Raw genomic sequence first — 19,478 nt, 5'->3', positions numbered from 1 at the left:
GGATCAGGGCTCTCCTCCTGTGGACAACTGCACTACTAAAACCACAGGTAATCTTTTGCTTACCCTTTGCTCAGCAGAATGTATTTTAGGGTGTAATTCTTGGTATGTTCATGCTATGTGTTAGAAATATGAAGAGCCTTCAAAAATGTGATAGATTGTAAGGAAATTAGATGTGTAATTTATGCTCCGAGAACGCCTGAATGTGCTACTTCAATGTTGGGCCTCTGTATGTGGCCAGGCTGTGTAAAAGTCACACACATGTGGTATCGCCATACTCAGGAGGAGTAGCAGAATATATTTTGGGGTGTCATTTTTGCTATGTACATGATAGTGTTGGAAATATCTTAGAAATGGACAACTTTGTGTAAAAAAAATGTGTTTTCATTTTTTTTCCACATTTTCCAAAAAATTCTGGAAAAAAATGAACCGTTCAAAAGACTCATTATGCCTCATAGATTATACGTTGGGGTGTTTGCTTTCCAAAATGGGGTCACTTTGTGGACGTTTCCATTGTCCTGGTGCTCCAGGGCCTTCAAAAGTGTAATAGGTGGTTGAGAGATTAGATGTGTAATTTATGCTCCTAGAGCGCCTGAATGTGCTACTTCAATGTTGCGCCTCTGTATGTGACCAGGCTGTGTAAAAGTCTCACACATGTGGTATCGCCATACTCAGGAGGAGTAGCAGAATATATTTTGGGGTGTCATTTGTTTAATGTACATACCATGTGAGAGAAATAACCTGTTATAATGACAAATTGGTGTGAAAAAAAAATAAAAATAAAAAAAATCTTAATTTTGCTAAGAATTGTGGGAAAAAATAACAACGTCAAAAAACTCACCATGCCTCTTACTAAATACCTTGGAATGTCTACTTTCCAAAAAGGGGTCATTTTGTGGGTATTTGTACTTGCCTGGCTTGTTAGGGTCTCAAGAAATGAGATAGGCCTCAGTACATCAGGTGTGATCAGATGTGATCAATTTTCAGTGATTGGCACCATAGCTTGTAGACTCTATAACTCACACAGACTAAATAATATCCACTAATTTAGGTTATTTTTACCAAAGATATGTAGCAGTATAAATTTTGGCCCAAATTTATGAAGAAAAATTACTTATTTGCAAAATGTTATAATAAAAATGAAGAAAAATTAATTTTTTTTACAAAATTTTCGGTCTTTTTTCATTTATAGCACAAAAAATAAAAAACCCAGAGGTGATCAAATACCACCAAAAGAAAGCTCTATTTGTGTGAAAAAAAGGACGAAAATTTCATATGGGTACAGTGTTGCATGACTGAGTAATTGTCATTCAAAATGTGAGAGCACCGAAAGCTGAAAATTGGTCTGGTTAGGAAGGGGGTTTAAGTGCCCAGTGGTCAAGTGGTTAATAACATACATTTCATCCCCCGAAAAAATGTCTTCTCTACAACTAGATACAAATTACCTCAAAGCTTTTAAAACCCCTCTCCCCATCCCCATACTATTCTTTCCCGTCCCCTCTCCTGCTCTGGAGCCAACATTTAATGTCGCTTGCATCTATCTCGGTACCTAAACCAATCAGGCTCCTACCATCTCTGCGAACTTCAAAGTAAGCTTAAATATGTACCAATCATTCCATTTTCTCTCAATTCCCACCCAACCCTCCTCTCTACTAAATCTCAGGTATTCCAAATTATAAATATCATCTACTCTATTACTCCAGTTCCTCAGCGTGGGGCTATCTGGATCTTGCCAATGTCTGGGAATTAAACTTTTGGCTGCGTTCAGGAGTGAGGGAACCAGGGTTTTCAGATACTGGTTAACTGGTGTTTTCGTCCGGTGGAACAAACACTCCCACTGACCATCTTGGACTTTTTGTTATCTCTTATTTTCTGAATTATCTCTCTCCAAAATTGTCTAATTTTAGGACACGTCCAACAAATATGAGACAGTTATAACTCACTTATACACTCGATTTTTATTTGCACAAGAGCTGCTATTGCCACATTTATTATTAACATTTGCATTTATTGGTATTTTTGCTACATAGAGCCACTGGTATTATTATAGCACTAGGGCACTTTACCAGTCACTGATTTTCTAACTTTTTTTAGTGGCCGACCTATCTATATAAGAGATTATTATTATTTAATTTTGGTGCATGTAGCTATTTAAGATTTACTTTTATTTTATTGTGCTCCATTATATCCACCAGGAGCATCCGAACAACGCCATTTGTGTTCCCGCTAGGATTAGCGCAGCACCACTTTTATTTATTTAATTTCTATCATATTGCTATCCTGTGTCGTTACAAAAACCAAACTCATAATTTTTCTCATCTCTGACTGATTCACTTGTGACCCCAATTCCTCCTCCCACTTGCTGATGTATGGAGGCTTTCTCATCCCAGTTCCTTCTATAAGGATTTTATATAATACCGATATCCCCCTCCTTTTTTCTACCTCCAAACATAGTTTCTCCATCGGTAGCAGATTATCTGCTGACCTCACTGGTTGAGGGAGAGAATCAAAAAAATGTTTTAGATGGGAAAAACGCCATTCATCACCATTATATTATTTTTTTGTTTTAACTTTTGAAATGTGCATAACCTTCCCCTTACCATCACATCTTTTAATTGTGCGTTTAGTTTTTTAATCCAATTTCCAAACAAATTACTTTTCCCCAGTGGAAAATACTCCGTGTCCTTCAATACACGGGGAGTTATAGCTCCATTTTTGTTTTTTGTGTATCATATCCCATGTCTCTAAGGTTTTAAGTGTCATCTTATGTGATTTCTTTCCTAAATTCCTCAAATGTGCAAGTACCCATATCATTTTCCCCAACTCGGTCTTACTAATTGTATTTTCCAGTTCCACCCATCTTTTATTTCTATTGTTTTTTGCCCAGTCGATAACCTGCGTGAGGAGAACTGCTTTATAATAGTTCTTTAAATCAGGGACTCTGAGGCCCCCTGCTTAGTTAGTACTTGTAAGCCTATTCTCGGCTTTTTCCCTTTCCAAATAAACCGTATTGTTTTCCAAGTTTTAAAATACGCTTGTAGGAGAGGTATCGGCAGCATCTGAAATTGATACATGATCTTTGGCAATAGACTCATTTTAAATATATTGATTCTCCCCAGCCAAGACACATGTCTAGACGATATCTTACTTAAGTCCTTTTTAATTTCATTCAATAAGGGCAGGAAGTTTTTTTTTTTTTTTTTTAACAAAGTAAAGGGCAGGAAGTTTGATTGGTAAAGCATGTCCGTGGACTGTGTAATCTTGACCCCTAAATATTTTAGCTCTTTCTCTCTCCAGATAAATGGGAACTTCTCCTGATATACAAGTGCCAGACACCTATATTCAGGATCTCCGACTTAACTGGGTTTATTTTAAAATTTGAACAATCACCATACTGTTTCAGTTCTTTCATCAAGTTTGGCAGAGTTATCCTGGGACGTGAAACGTAAAACAATATATCATTGGCATATGCGGCCATCTTATGTTCCACTTCTCCCACCCTGATCCCCCTAATGTCCGCATCCTGTCGTATTTTCACCAATAATGGTTCAAGTGACAGGACAGTAGGGGGGGAAAGGGAGCACCCTTGTCTAGTGCCGTTATGCATTCCAAGGGGTTCTGAAGTGGATCCGTTCACCTTCACCCTTGCCGTGGGACAGTTGTAAAGCGCCCCTATCCACTGCATATATCTAGTACCTATGCCCATCCCCGCTAGGGTGTCCTGCATGAACCCCCAGTCTACCTGTTGAAAGCTTTTTCAGCATCGATCGACAGGAGTAGACCGGGGGTCCTGGATTCCTTTATTTCATGCACCACCAACAATGTCCCGATTCCATTGTCTCAACATTCTCTACCGGGTATGAACCCTGCCTGGTCGGTATGTGATAGTTCGCTAATTAAAGGTTTCAATCTTCCCGCCATTACCTTAGCAAACAGCTTAATATTGTCTTTCAACAAGGAAATTGACCTATAACTTGAGCATAATGAAGTATCTTTCCCCTCTTTTGGTATAATGGTTATGGCCACCTCTAAAGCCTCCTTCCTTATTGCCTACTTCGTTCCAATCCCGTTTAAGTATGAACATAATTTAGGGATCAGGATATCTCCAAACTTTCTATAATATAACGTTGTCAGCTCGTCCGGACCTGGGCTCTTACTCAGAGGAGTAAGAAGTGTTGTTTTGTGCTTCCCACCAGCCTGGTATTTTGACAAGTGGTATGTCCAATCTATCACATAAAATGGCCGTGTCTTCTGGGTATCTCAGGGTAGCTGACTGTCCCTCTTTTCTCCCTGTTAGGCATGCTGGAAAACCCTAAGAGTATTGTATATTATTAAGTTTAAGGTGCTTCAGTAAGGGTTTCAGTGTTCTTCTTCTGGCCAGGGTCTCGGCTGATAAGTACGGAAATATCTGCAGGATGGACTCTTCGTATTTAATCGGTTGTTTGTTTTTCAGACTTTGCCAGATCTGTTCCTTATCTTGGAAATAATAAAATCTTGCTATTATATCTCTTGGTATTTCTGCTGCCAGTGTAGCTGGCTTTCTTACCCGGAGCACCCTTTCAAAATTTATTTTTTCAGTCTCTTTTAGTCCCAGCAGGTGCTCAAATAATTTATTCATTTTTACCTGTAGATCTTCTCCCTGCATATCTGGTACTCCCCTTATTCAAAAATTTTTCCTTCTATTCCGATTTTCCTGGTCTTCTAGCCGTTACATTACATCTCTCTGGTCTCTTTGTAGTCTTACCATCTGCTCTTTCAAATCCTTTATTATTACTGCTTGTACATCCAGTTGCTCTTCTGTGCCTTCCACCCTTCTCAAGATGTGGTTCAAATCCTCATGTAGGGTGGTGATTTCCCCCTTGATAGGTGTTTCTAATTTTGCGAACATCTCTGCCATCTCTCCTTTGGTTGGCAATTGTTTTTTTTGTCTAGGTTCAGTTGCCAGTTCTTCCTCTCTGTCCTCACAAATGCTCTCTGAGATATCTGGTGTCTCTGGGTCCTTTGGTTGTTTTCTCGGTCTGTTTTTTTGTACTCCCTCTGGGGGTTCTTTACTCTTAGCCCCTGTTGGTTTCCCCGGGCTCTCTGTCCCCCCATCCTGTGCCATATATTAATAGAGCCAGGGCTCGCACTCATTATGGGTGGATTCGCACTTGCCCTCTTTACGGATTTCCACCTCATCTTGTTCTTTATTTATATTTCGGGTATAAGTTCGATATAGAAATTTTATATATAAAAAAAAAAAAAAATCCGCTGCTGGCCACAAACGGGTCCGGTGAGGTGGGGGGGGGTTTAGTAGCTGCTTGGTTAGTGTGTAACCTTATCTACCTACCCGCTGTCACACAGGTTGATACTGGTTGGTACAGGGTGTTCTTGACGGTAATTCAATGATTCACTACTATCCGATGAACAGCGCAATGCTTATTAAAGTGCTAATATAGTGAATTCAGACACTTTTCCTTTGTTAGAGACAAATATAGGAATGGGCTGAGAAGCTTGTATATGTTAGTGAGGGGAGGATCCAACCATCCCTGCTCTCCTGACCATTTTCCGAAAATTTTTGAAGAGATCACCTAATGTCCACAAAGGGATCTGGTGAGGTGGAGGGGGAAGTTAGGTGACTGCTTAGTTAATGTCTAACCTTATCCACCTTCCCGCTGTCACACTGGTTGTTTCTGATTGATACAGGTGTTCTTAACGGTAATTCAATGATTCACTGCTATGAGGTGACCAGCACAGTGCTTATTATCTTACAGTTCTAATTTGTTGAATTCAGACACTTTTCCTTTATTAGACAGAGATGTAGGAGTGGGCTATGACACTCATATATGTTGGTGAGGGGAGGATCCCACCATCCCTGCTCTCCAGACAATTTCCCAGGAATTTTTGAAAAAAAGAAAAAAAAAAAATCAGCTGCTGGCCACAGTCAGGTCTGGTACGGTGGGGAGAGAAGGGTGAATGACTGCTTAATTAGTGTGTGACCCAGTCCCCCTTCCCGCTGTCATACTGGTTGGTACTGGTTGATACAGGGTGTTCTTAACGGTAATCCAACAATTCACTGCTATTAAATGAACAATGCAGTGCTTATTATCTTACAATTCTAATATATTAAATTCAGACACTTTTCCTTTGTTAGAGACAGGTGTAAGAGTGGGCTGTAAAACTTGTGTATGCTGGTGAGGGGAGGGTCCCACCATCCCTGCTCTCCCGGAACTCTCTTATCACCAGACCTTTCCAGTTAGTCTCTGCTTCCACTAATTATCCAAGATCCTCCTTTATTCAACTGGATTGCCTTGCTTATTTGCTTCCCATACTTTTACTGTTGTACATAACACCCCTGTGTACACAGTCCAGTCTACCATAAGACCCAGGAACCGGTTTTAAGGAACTTAATCCCTTTCACAGTTTTAGTCCTTGTACCAGCGGGAGTCTCTCTATATCCTTATTTTTAATCCATCCAGTAGTACTGCAGCGCAGATATATTATGAGCAAATACAAAGCAGATCACTCATCCCTCTGTTGGCTCACTCCTGGAGGTTTCTGAAGGGAGCACCAGGTTAGCAGAATATGAGGTCCTGAGGGGGAGGGGGGGCGCCGCGGACCTCTCCTGTCCTTCAGTCCGTCCACTTTAGCAGCAGCACGTCTCCTCTCAGCCTCCTGTCCTCTTAGCCAGGACACCGCCACCATGCGGCGGACCCGAGTGTCTGGTGAGCTCCTAGTACACACTACTCTCTGTGTATGATCCCAGAGAACCGCTGTGTGCTCTCACCATCACCACACATTCTTGCTGGCGTTCCTGCAGATACTCTGGGAGCGCTCTGTTGCGTCCTGCATTCAGTCACTCATCCGATCACCAGGCAGCTAAGGAGGGGGGAGAAGACAGGAACAGAGAGCGGAGAGGATGTCCATTCCTCACTTTCTCATGCCGGGGGAGGTTCGCAGGATTCTCAGGTCATCAGCAGCTGCATCCGTCAGGTTCCCTCATCAGGCCCGCCCTCCCCTCATGCACCGCTTTCTAAGGGTTCCTATTTGCTGTTGAAATTTCAATGTGTCCTTCCATGTTTGAGATTACTTGGGTCATTTTTCTATCTGGACATTACGTCATATAAATAAGATCTTGGTTGTATTTGTGGCATTACTCATCCACCACTTGGTTTATGCTATATGTACTTATGTATATTTATGTATATTTAGAAAATCATTGCAATTTATTCCCTAATATAATAGGGTCTCCTGAGGAAGCCAGTTAAAGGTGAAACACGTAGAGACCGGTGCCTAATATTTTTCTGCAGTTTGGCCCAGTACATCTGGTGGATATTGTAAACTACTCCATTAATATGTATGGACATTCATAAGTTATGGCTATCAGAATAAGTTTAGGGAGATCTTTATAGGCAATTTGACACTGTAAAAAATATTTATGGATGTAGACATTTTTAAGAAATCATGCTGTGAATAAAAACGGTTTTGAATTTTAATCAGATTAGTATTAATTTTTCTGGAGTTACGTGTGGCACCTTAAAGTCCTTTTTTGTTTTGTTAAAAATGTGCGTTGCCCTTCCATGTACACCTTAACGTAAAGGCTGGTTATAAGGTTGGGGTGGTTGCCACCTTTTTGTACATTGAAGGTCCACTAATGATGAAAATATATTTTTGCCATCAGGGCTATCAGGTGTGAGGCCGTGTCCACTTTGCACAATTTACAGGACCTTGAACAAGAGGCCACTATCATCTATGTTACTTCCCCCACCACAAAAACATTTCAGCTGCGGGAGAACACAGAGATTACTGCTAGTGGCTATAGCTGCTGGCAATGATCAATGGTTTTAAACCTTTGACATAAAATATGAACAAAGCATACCCCCTCTATAGTGTGTACTTGTCTCAATCCAGAGTCATTTCTCTCTGCTGCCTGTTCCACTGCTATCAGCATGATTTACTTCCGACAAGTTTTCATAACATCAAGAGATAAAAAAAAGAAGACAGGAGAGGGAGCTCCAGCATACAGCATGTGACTGACAGTCTCAGCTCTGTTCCTGTGTGCTGTGTGAAGGACGGTGTGTCACTTCCCACCAATCAGCTATATTCCCTGAGCTCTGCAGAGTGTAACTTCAGCTTCTCACCCCCTGCTTTCTGAAAGCTCAGACAAGCTGTATAAATTCTGGACTGTAAAAGCTGTAGAGAAGAAAGGGCAGAAGATAAACAGGTACAACTTATGTTGGAGGATTTGTTTCCTCTCTGTGTATTACCTGAGGCCACTCACTTCACTGGGTATATAAGAGGGTATACAACCACTTAGTTGCAGATCCAGTGTTTGCAGTGAGTAAAAATGTCTGCCCTTCTGTACTCATATTAAAAAAAATTGTAAACGCATAAACACACATTGATAATATTAACCACTTAAGGACCGCCCCACATACATTTACTGTGGCAGGGCGGCTCTTAAGCGCAAAATGATGTACCTGTACGTGATTCCTGTTGGTAGCTCTGGGGCGTGCGCACGCCGCCGGAGGCGCGCTCCCGCTGTTGGATTTTTTTTTTTACCAAAAATATGTAGCAGAATACAAATTGGCCTAAATTGATGAAGAAATTACATTTTTTTTATTGGATATGTTTTATAGCAGAAAGCAAAAAAAAAAAAAATTGTTTTTTTTTTTTTCAAAATTGTTTGTCTTTTTTTCGTTATAGCGCAAAAAATAAAAACCACAAAGTTGATCAAATACCACTAAAAGAAAGTTCTATTTGTGGGGGAAAAAAAAGACATCAATTTTATTTGGGTAAATCGTTGCACAACCGCGCAATTGTCAGCTAAAGCAACGCAGTGATGCATCGCAAAAAAGGCCTGGTCAGGAAGGAGGTAAAACCTTCCGGAGCGGTTAAAGCTGGACTACAGGTATGTTTCATAGTTGCATTAGTCTAGCTTGGGCCAATAAAAGTATACATATTCCATACCTGGCCGATCCCTGTGGAAAAGGAGAGCCATTGGAGTATCTGCTGCTACTACACTGACCCTCACTGTTTTTCAGGTCCAGTGCTGAATGGCTGCATAGTAACTATAAGAGGTTGCCCACACATTCACAAATGCCATTCAGAGAAAGCATTGTATTTTACTGAATGAATACAAGGCAATCTCTGATTGAATGTCTCCGCCCAGCCTCTCCACCTCGTGCTATCAGACTGTTTTGCATTCATTGAGAAAAATGCAAGATATTCTCTGAATGGCATTTATGGAAAGCAAGCAACCCCCTGTGGTTACTATGCAGCAGGGTAGCCATATGGCACAAGACCCAGAAAACAGCGAGGGTCACTATAGCAGCAACAGCTACTCCAGTGATTCTGTTGTCCACAGGGATGGGTCAGGTATTGCATTGCTCCAATTTTTGCATTGGTCCAATAAAACCTAGACCAATGCAATTATGCGAAAAACATTCAGCTTTAATTACCGTATTTATCGGCGTATAACACGTGTCGGCGTATAGCACGCACCCCAAGTTTAGGAGGGAATTTTAAGGAAAAAAACTTACATTTAAATGCCCATCAATGCAGCCTTATCAGTATCCATCTGCAGCCTTGTCCAGTGTCATTTGCAGCCTTGTCCAGTGTCATTTGCAGCCTTGCCCAGTGACACTGCAGCCTTGTCAGTGTCACTGCAGTTTAAATATGGCGCCGCCGAGCTACACAGAGCCCGTCCTGTGTATCTCGGCTCCTCTCGCAGTCCCGCCCTATGATGGACATAACACAGGTCCAATGGCAGGACTGGGCGTGACTATGATGTATGTATATCGGCGGAGCTCGCTCCTCCGCTCACAATCAGCGGGGGATCGGCGGCGATCGTCGTATAACACGCACCTACGATTTTCCCCTGATTTTCAGGGGGAAAAAGTGCATATTATACACCGATCAATATGGTACTCTCCATTCAATCTATTTTACTTGTTAATAAAAAAATAATTAATTAAAAAAAAACCTCAATAGGTGTATACTTTCTCTTTACTGTAATAAGATTTGACTTACAAACTTTTCTGGAAGTTTTGGGTCACTTTTTAAGGCTTTCCATAATTTCTTCAGGCATTCCATAAAGTCGTTGAATCCAAACTCAGGCTTTAAGTCATACAATAATGGTGAATACCCCAACACTGCATCATGGAAGCAGGCAACACGGTCAACATCCATATCATTCTCTCCAGCAGAAATTGAGGCCAGATCAACAAACACTTTTAGCTCATTGACATCTAAATAGAAAATAATAAACCATGAAATGGTTAAATGGATACATTAGTGTTAATGTACAATATGTGTTAATGTACAATATGTATTAATGTACGATAATATTTTTAAAGTCTAACTGAAATCATACACTTTTCTCTTTATAATCATGTTTTCCATATGTTTAATTTTTTTTTTTTTTTAGAACTGATTTTGCTTAGAAATGTATTGAAATACCATTTTCTTTTAGTTGAAATGCACCTGTACATGTACATTGTACAGCCATACTTTCTTACCAGATATGCAGGCTACCTATTCTGTAGGACTGTGATTGCACTTTATGACTGCTCACTTTACTGCATCCCTGTGGATAAGCAAAGAAGTAATGCGATTACATACCTAGGCACCTCTGGAACATGCCCTAGTCAGTAATGGCGAACCTTGGCACCCCAGATGTTTTGGAACTACATTACCCATGATGCTCAACTACACTGCAGAGTGCATGAGCATCATGGGAAATGTAGTTCCAAAACATCTGGGGTACCAAGGTTTGGCATCTCTGCCCTGGACCTTTTGGCAGGTATCTGGGATCTTAAGTTTTTCCTCCCTTTCATTTGTCGCATAGTTGCCACATTATCACTATGCCAGGCCCTACAAGAGGTGTACCACCCACCTCCCTGCAGTGACCACACATAGTAATGTAAAATGCCTGTTCTCCAACTGCATCTAGCCATAAGTACGATTAAAGGGAATTGGTGCACTGCATGCTCCAAGACAAAGCTGCAAAAAAAGCTGGGAAAAGACACCTTTCCATCAGTAATCCAACCAAAATGCTAAGGTGTAAGAAAGGGAAAGAAATTACAGGACATTATTAATATTGTAATGATTTTTTTCAGTGCTAGTTTAAGCGTGCTTGCCAGTTATTATTTTAGGGCCAGTAGACATATATAATATATATATATACTGCGTAGACCAGCAGTTTTCCACACTGGAAAAACACCAGTCACTGCTAGGACACAAAAACGCAACACACCTTTGTGCAATCCAGAGATATGGGGAAATAACGCAATGCAAATGCATCAAAAACACAATGCAACAAAATGGAATATGCATTTTTTCAAGGGAGCAGTGTGAAAGCAGCTTTTTAGGTTTCATTCAATAAGTTTGCAATACTGTACATGTATTATTTTGCAACATGTATTTTGAAACTGAATTCTAGGCAGATATAAAAGACCCATATTAATATAGCTCTGTACTCATTAATACATCATTAAAAGTGTATTTTTCAGTGCAAGCAGTTTAAAGTATTATTAAAGTCAAGGTTAATAAAAACATGTCATACTTACCTGCTTCTGTGCAGTGTTTTTGCACAGAGCACCCCGATCGTCCTCTTCTCTGGTCCACCGCTGGCACTCCTGCCCCCCCTGCCAAGTGCCCCCCCCAGCAAGCAGCTTGGAATGGGGGCACGCGAGCAAGCTTGCTACCGAACCATGGCTCTGCATGTCCATTCACACACAGAGGGCTTGGCCCTGCCCTATCTCTCTCCTCATTGGCTCACTGATTGACAGCAGCGGGAGCCAATGGCTCCCGCTGCTGTCTTAGCCAATGTGGAGGGAGAGTCTCCGGAAAGCTGAGGCTTTCGTGCACATCGCTGGAGGAAAATCAGGCTCAGGTAAGTATTAATGGGGCTGCTACACAAAGAAGGTTTTTTTTACCTTCATGCATAGATGCATGAAGGTAAAAAACCTTCAGCCTTTACAAACACTTTAGATATTTTGTATCAGCCTCTTGCAGTCCCTGTACCGCCAAGTCGGACTAGGGAACAAATCAGTTGTGCCAGTCTTTAGATGTAATGCCTGTATAGGTTTTTCTTTTTTCAGGCTTTTTTTCTTTTGTTTTCACCCGGTGAGTTACACCAGGGGTGCCCAACCTTTTGAGGAACAAGGGCCACTTTAGCACCTTGGCAACCAGTTGCGGGCCACAATGAGTGGAGCAGGCAGATGACAGGTCCATGTCCACTCTGCATATACAAACACAGCCCACTATGGGCCCTCCGATCCGATCTGCCCAGACAGAAGGGGACAGATTCCCTTCTGTTTTTTTAAGTGGATCGGATTGGAGATAGGCGGGTGTAAACGGACACAAGTCCATTAACATCTGCCGGTTTATAGAGGTGAATGGAGGGTCCGATCGCGTGAAAAGGGCCCAAGGCAGCCCACGATCTGGTGGCGGGCCAAATCAGAGGGGCCCGCGAACCAGCAGTCAGGCACCCCTGGGTTACACGCTTTCTGTCCTAGGGTGGCTACTATCCCTCAGCTGTATCTATGGAGGGAGTACCATTCACCCCAAGCTTTCACAATTTAAACTACAATTATGCCCTTCTCTATTTATCTTCTATATACAGGGGAGGGAGAATTTTTAATTTACACAACATGGCTTGGAAAGGAAGATATGTAAAAACAGCAAAAAGAATGGGATATAGAGTATCAGCTTCTACGTTAACCCCATTAGAAGGTATAAAATCAACCCTAATTAATCAATAAAGTATTTTTTTTTTGTTTGGTCATTTTTATAATTATGTGAATGTTTATATTGCACCTTGAACATTTAGCACTTAATGGACACTTAAAGAGGTTAGAATTGGAAGGAGACTGCATACAGATTTATGGGTATAAGAAGTAGTAAAGATAATTGGAAGAATACAGTATATGTTAGTACACAGTAGCAAGTAGGCATCTCATTCTAATTGGAAATATGGGAAGGTGCAATATGTAAATAAGAAAAATAAGCACACACAAAGTTAAAATGCAAAACAAAATTTATTTAATTAACTAATAAAAGTTTATTTCTTTACCCTCTGATTGTGTTGACATAAAAATAAAACCTCCTGGTAAAAATCTTTAGAGGAAAATAACATTTGTGACTTGAGTGTAAATCACAGACAGTTGGGGGCTAGTTCACACATGGCTGTTAATCCCCTGCAGGGCCACGAAGCTTAGGTGTGTTTGGGGATGTGCACCCGCACAGGTGCCACATTGAGAGCAGCAGCTGTGTTTCTGTGCAGCTAATGTGATCCAATAGGCAGCAATGAGACTGGCAACATGGCGATGCACGCAAAACTTGTCCATCCCCATGGCAGTAAGCACAGCCCTGCACGGATGAAAACAAATCCCGTATGAAAAGGGCCTTACAAGTACACTGCATTTCTGGCAAGATCAATAGAAATTTTCTTAGCATAAGAAAGACAAAACGAATGCATCCACTATCCAAGGACTGGTAAGCTACAATATATTACATTTTTGTTTTTTGGGTTAGGATATTCTAAGTGCTGCAGCCAAAGGAACTTCTAGGAAATTATTTTTTGAATAAACGTGAAAACTGCCTTATTATAAGCATTCCATAATCTTCTGCACACCAAGACAAAGAATGAGAGATATAAGGCCAATATTGTGAGCTTGCAAGGCTATATTGAGTGTCAGAGTCCTGTCAATATAACATTTAAAAAACTAAAAGAAGGGGTGAGCAGAGAATGACCAAAACTGAGGCCTTACTTCTCCTTCATTATCAAATGTTTAAAAAACAGACATACCTTCCAATGCTTCTTGAACCCAGATGAAAAACTCTTTTCTTTTCAAAGCCTCCATAAGACATGCAGTGTGATTTTCATTCATTTCGGACAGCAGTTTTTTGGTTTTCACTACTTCTTCACTGATGCAAGATAGACGATTTTGCTTAAAGTTTTCAAAGTTATCCGCCTGCAAGATAGGCTAGTAATTACCACACTGCAGAGCAAATTCATCTAATCTTGATGTTTCAAATTATGGTGGATATAAACAGTTTAAATTATTCACCAGCTTCTTATTGTCTTTAGGATTACTGATGTGTAACAGTACAAACTGCATCAACAACTCCATCAGGTAAGGAAAGTTTTAGTGTCTCTAAGCATATACAAGCATAGATGCAAATGTGTTGGTTGGCTTACACAAATGACAATAAAAAAACAATGAGAATTTGCTGATGCTCTGGTTAAAAGTCCCAGGAAGATTGGCGTATGGAGCACCCAAGACTTACAATTCATCTCCCCTTCACCAGGTCTGTAAGGAAAGATCTAATCAAAGAAGGTTAACATTATTGATGCTTAAACACTTTCCCAGTGTAACCTAGTCATTTTAAGTAGAGCTGCCCTTTAAATCTATTTCATTTGAAAGCTGTGCTGAGATAATTAGGTCAGCTGTCACTGCTGACACTTCTAAAAAATTCTAGGCACCTGGCCTTCACTAATTATGAGTTTTTGGCATTGGCAGAGCAGAGCTGGAATCTTTTGGTGCAAAGCAAAAGCATGTAGGATTTGATATACTGTTCCTGCACCAATTAGGTTATACAGCTTTGCACAGTGCTTTAATCTACAAAGATTTGTAGATGAGGGAAGAGAGAGCAAGAGAGTTTACCCCCACCACTGACTTGCACCTCCACTATCCAGTTTTAGGCTGGCACTGGTCATTGACAAAGTTGTAGTAGTACAGAAAAGTAGGGTAAGGGACCTGACTCTGCTACATGGTAAGAGTTGCAACAGAAGAGGGGCAGTATGTGATTATTTTATTCTTTTATACTTGCTTATCTATATTGCAGAACTGAAGACACAAGGGTTATTGATAGGAGTCACTTTCTGATGCTCAAGAAGCAAGCAAACATCAGGAAAGACCTATTGTCAAATAAGGTCCTCCATATTATCTTGCTTTCCCAATTACCTTATTGTCATTAAAGGTAACAGAACACATGAAATATGCCTTAGCCACAAAAATCCCTATTTTGGGATACCAAAGCAGTTGCCCACATGATTGATGAATCAGAATTTTGATTGGGTAGGCAAATGGTCAGATAACAAGCAGCACTGGAAAATCTGTGTAGTGGTTTATGAAACATGGGTTCTACATTAGATGGGCAGGAATGGGGGGGGGGGGGGCATAGGTATCAAATCCATTTTTTTTTAAAAGTATCTTGAAGGGTCTGTCTTCAATAACAAACTGCAAATGCAGCCCTAGCAACAGGCATCTATAAAACTCTGATCATCGTGGGCACTAAGATCAGGGGTATGACAAGTTTAGGCTCTAAAAGGAGTCATTTATTCTTAAAAGTTTTGAATTATTGGTTCATATGCCTACTGATAGGTCTCACATTTATTACTAGCCCTAATAAGAACATGTTTTCTTTTTACTTCTTGTTTTTTATACTTCTTTGTCATGTAATGTGTGCCCTTTTTGGCTCTGATAATTACTGCATTAAGATGTTTGTACTTTTATACTTGTATATATCCATAGCTTTTAACAAATTTTATGGATTCTTTGTATTTTCTTTATTGTCTAGTTTTTTAAGCCCGATGAAGGGAGAGTGCTGAGTCCCTGAAATGCGTTGGATGTTACAAAATAAAAAATCTTTTTAAAAAACTGTACAAGCTGGTGTGGTGCTCCCATTCTTTCAAAACTTTTATTACTACATCACACAACATCTACTTACTTAATCACCATCTCAGAAAATAATATATTGATGCATAAATGCAAACATTAGTCCTACTTACAAATTGCAGCAAGGTTTCCAAAGTTCTGAAGTTTCCCGTCAGCTTCAAAAACCTTTTTAAATCAAAGATGACCTTTGCAGATCGAAAGGCTACATCAAGTTGGTGATACTGTTCTATCTGCCTCACACGATCGGAGATCCATTTCCCATCACTTTTGCCTCCCAAGGGACACAAGAGTTGAAATTCTTTTTCCAATTCTTGGTACCTGTCTTTGAAATCTTTTAAAAACTCATCCACAACTTCAAATGTCACGTTTCCAGATTTAATGTCATTATAAATCCTCTTACAATTTTCAAAACATGGACTGAAGAGTTCATCATTTATTTCTTCAACTGTGAACTCCAAATCATTGCCATCATTATTTTCTTCAGTGGATTCTTTCGGGCATCTGTCAGCAAGACCCCTAGCTTCTCTTTCCCAACAAGTGGTGAAGATGTGGCTAATCCTGAAAGTGTTCAGGCATTTGGCCATGGTCATTAAATCGTCACTGAGGTTGTAATAGGAGTCAAGTTCGGTAAATTCATTAGATGAATTAAGTGTCCTCACTGGTAACATATCCATCAGCTTCTGTGGTCCCAGGTCTTGCGAATGCTTTGAGAGGATTTCACAAACATTTACTTAGGAAAAAACAACATAATTACAGTTAAATATGATGCAACTTGCAAAGGTGTATAATTACTTTTTCCTCCAAATTCTATTGAATTTTCTTTGGCACCCCTTATGTATACATTTCAATATGGGAGACTAGTATTAAAAGTGGTTGTAAACCCTTACATATACCCAGTGAAGTGACTATCCTCAGGTGATACACAGAGGTGAAACAACCTCTCCTATATATTGTACTTGTTTATCTGCAGCTATTATTATTATTACTATTATTTAAAGGTACTTATATAGCTCAGTCAATTTACGCAGCGCTTTACATATATATTGTACATTCACATCAGTCCCTACCCTCAAGGAGCTTACAATCTAAGGTCCCTAACTCACATTCATATACTAGGGCTAATTTAGACAGAAGCCAATTAACGTCCCAGCATGTCTCTGTGTGGGAGGAAACCGGAGTACCTGGAGGAAACCCACGCAGGCACAGGGAGAACATGCAAACTCCAGGCAGGTAGTGTCATGGTTGGTATTCGAACCAGCGACCCTTTTTACTGCTAGGCAACAGTGCTACCCACTACACCACTGTGCCACTGGCAATTGCTTCTCTACAGCTAAATATAGTCCAGACTATTTACAGCTTTTCTGAGCTTCCAGGGGCAGGGGTGGGGATCTGACATCACACACAGCACAGCTAAGAGAGGAGAGCTGAGTGTAACTTGAGACCTGAGGGGAGGGAATGGACACACTTCCTCTGCACAATCTCAAGGCTTTGTGCTGGATACCTCCATCCCGTCCCCCTCCATTACCTGGAGTCAGCACAGTCTATCAGAAATGACTCATGCAGATAGCAGAGAAACCAGACTGCAGACAAAAATCACACTTAATGCTTTGAATTGAGGCAAATACACACTATAGAAGATTACGCTTCTTTAATTTTTCAAGTCATAGATTTACAGCCACTTTAACCTAACTCTTCCATCTACCATGGTGGGGATTTCAGATTATATATAATATTTAGCAATACATTTTCAAGCAGCAAAGAGTATATCTGATACACATTTGTCTAACAGATGGCTCCATAGGGCAGCCCATGAATCGTGCCCTGGGGTCCAAAGCCAGAGAGGAGCCTATTATATCATATGAACTGGACAACCTGTTTCTAGTAGCACTTAACATGAGGGCAGCACCACCACATTTTATGAAATTAGCAGATGTCCCACTGCATTTGGGACACAATGAACTTCAGTTTTTTTTTACAACAATCCAATCTAATGAGCTGCAAATGCTTGTGAGTTTGTGGCCAGAAAACAGTACGCAGGTAAAAAAATCCAACTCCATTTGGCATGTAACCTCTGTTTTGCACCTGTGTATTGCTATTGTAAAACTTATATTTTGCTTTTTTTCTTCTACTTCAATAAAACACTTCTGTAACTCTTTTGGCTTACTTTTTCTGATAATATATTAAATAGTAAAACTATAAGGACCTGGATCGACAGGCTTTTGTTCACTTTAGAATTGCTTCTGTTTATGACACCACTACAAAAGCAGGTGAAGCAGAAGTCTCAGACTGACGTGAAACACATGCTGCATTTGCCCATCAAAGCCTGTCGACATAATCCCTAATGATAATTGTACAGATGATGTTTGCACCTTTATCAATAAAGGCAACTCCTTACGTTTTAGCCCTGACAGGTTTCAAAACGTATAGGTGGAAGGCATTGGGTCAGCTGGTAGCTTGATCATACAATGCAAACTAGTGATTGATACATATTGGAGTGGAAAAATAGGATTTTTGCATTTACAATAAAATACTTTTCCTGAAAGCCACTGAGGGACAAAGGAAGTCTTTCACCTTCGGGTATACTGCCATCTACAATGGGCCGCTGATAAAATTATTGCCCCACCCTCAACTCCACCCTGCTCCCCCCAAACCCACCTTGAATTAAAGTGCAGGTTGGTCTTTGTGCTGTGATTGGCTACAGTCGGTCAACAAGTCTTGGCCATAAATCATTGGTCAGGACCTGCTGACATAATCCTGCTGTAGCCAGTGACAGAGTGGGTTAACAGCAGGCCCATCCCTAATCTGGAACAGGCTGGATGACATACATGTATGTGATTCAGCCTGCCTTGCCACCCTGCTGCAGTAAATGTACTGAGGGCGGCAATCAGTTTAAGGGGAAAGGTCGGAGTGGTAAAAACGAAGTGTAAAGTAGCATCCCACTGTCTCTTATGATCATTAGCGGTAGGCTTCTTTCACACGACAGGTCTGATCAGGTCAGGTCCATTTTCCAGGCGGACCTGATCTAACCCTCCATTCCCTTCTATAGAGCGATGGATGTAAATGGACTTTTGCCCATTTACATCCACCTACCTCCAATCTAATCCACTAAACAAAACGGAAAGGGATGTGTTCCCCACCGTCTTGCGGATTGGATTGGAAGGCAGTCATGTGTAAACGGACAGCTGGTTTTCTTACACCAGCCATCCTTAGAGCAGAGCCGGCTGTGTCCGCTCTGCATAAGCTGAGTGGACACGAACCTGATATCTGCCCATTCCACTCAGTGGGGGATCTGTCACAGTGTGTCACATGACATGGCTGTCAGGTGCTGACCTTGTTAACTTATGACTAATACCTTAACAAAATCAACACCCAACAGCCATGTCATGTGACACACTATGACAGAGATCCTGCTGACTGCTATCTGTGTGTTATATCACCATAGTAATGTGCAGTATATCTTATACTTACCCCAGGCACCCCTGTGCTGCAGCCAGGATGAAGTCTGGCTCCTTCTGCTCCCTGCCAGCTGCCTGCAGCCACCCGCCTAACAAAAGCCTCTTACTCATGGGTACTGAGTGTGGAGCTGAGCGAAGAAAGATCACTCCGCAAGGATAGGCAATGGGAAGCCACAGTGGTAGGTGGCCAGGGCGTGAGCAGAGCAGCCAGCAATATGCAGCACGGGCATGGAATGCACATGTGCCGGAAATTTGAAAAAAAAAGTTAATCGATCTGCTCCACCATCACATAATCAGGGAGGGGCCCAGGAAATAGTATTAATACACCTCACCAAGCTAGTAGGAGTGGCCAAGTGGGGGT

The 19,478-nt window shown here is 41.0% G+C and overlaps 1 protein-coding gene across 5 annotated transcripts in view; it reads right to left on the bottom strand.

Annotated features, from left to right (window-relative positions):
- RNF213 (ring finger protein 213) overlaps positions 1-19,478 on the bottom strand; it is a 631,031-nt gene that overhangs the window by 362,729 nt on the left and 248,824 nt on the right. For all 5 annotated transcript variants that reach the window (XM_073621071.1, XM_073621073.1, XM_073621072.1 and 2 more), the window contains 3 exons: positions 15,776-16,392; positions 13,790-13,955; positions 10,009-10,226 (listed from right to left, as the gene is read on the bottom strand). In XM_073621071.1, coding sequence (XP_073477172.1) covers positions 10,009-10,226; positions 13,790-13,955; positions 15,776-16,392 — 1,001 coding nt within the window. The remainder of the gene's footprint in view (positions 1-10,008; positions 10,227-13,789; positions 13,956-15,775; positions 16,393-19,478) is intronic.

The sequence above is a fragment of the Aquarana catesbeiana genome, linkage group LG03 (assembly GCF_042186555.1).
Source record: "Aquarana catesbeiana isolate 2022-GZ linkage group LG03, ASM4218655v1, whole genome shotgun sequence".
NCBI classification, from domain to species: Eukaryota; Metazoa; Chordata; class Amphibia; order Anura; family Ranidae; genus Aquarana; species Aquarana catesbeiana.
Note: the sequence above shows the minus strand (reverse complement) of the source record. Positions and strands in the feature narration are given on the sequence as shown.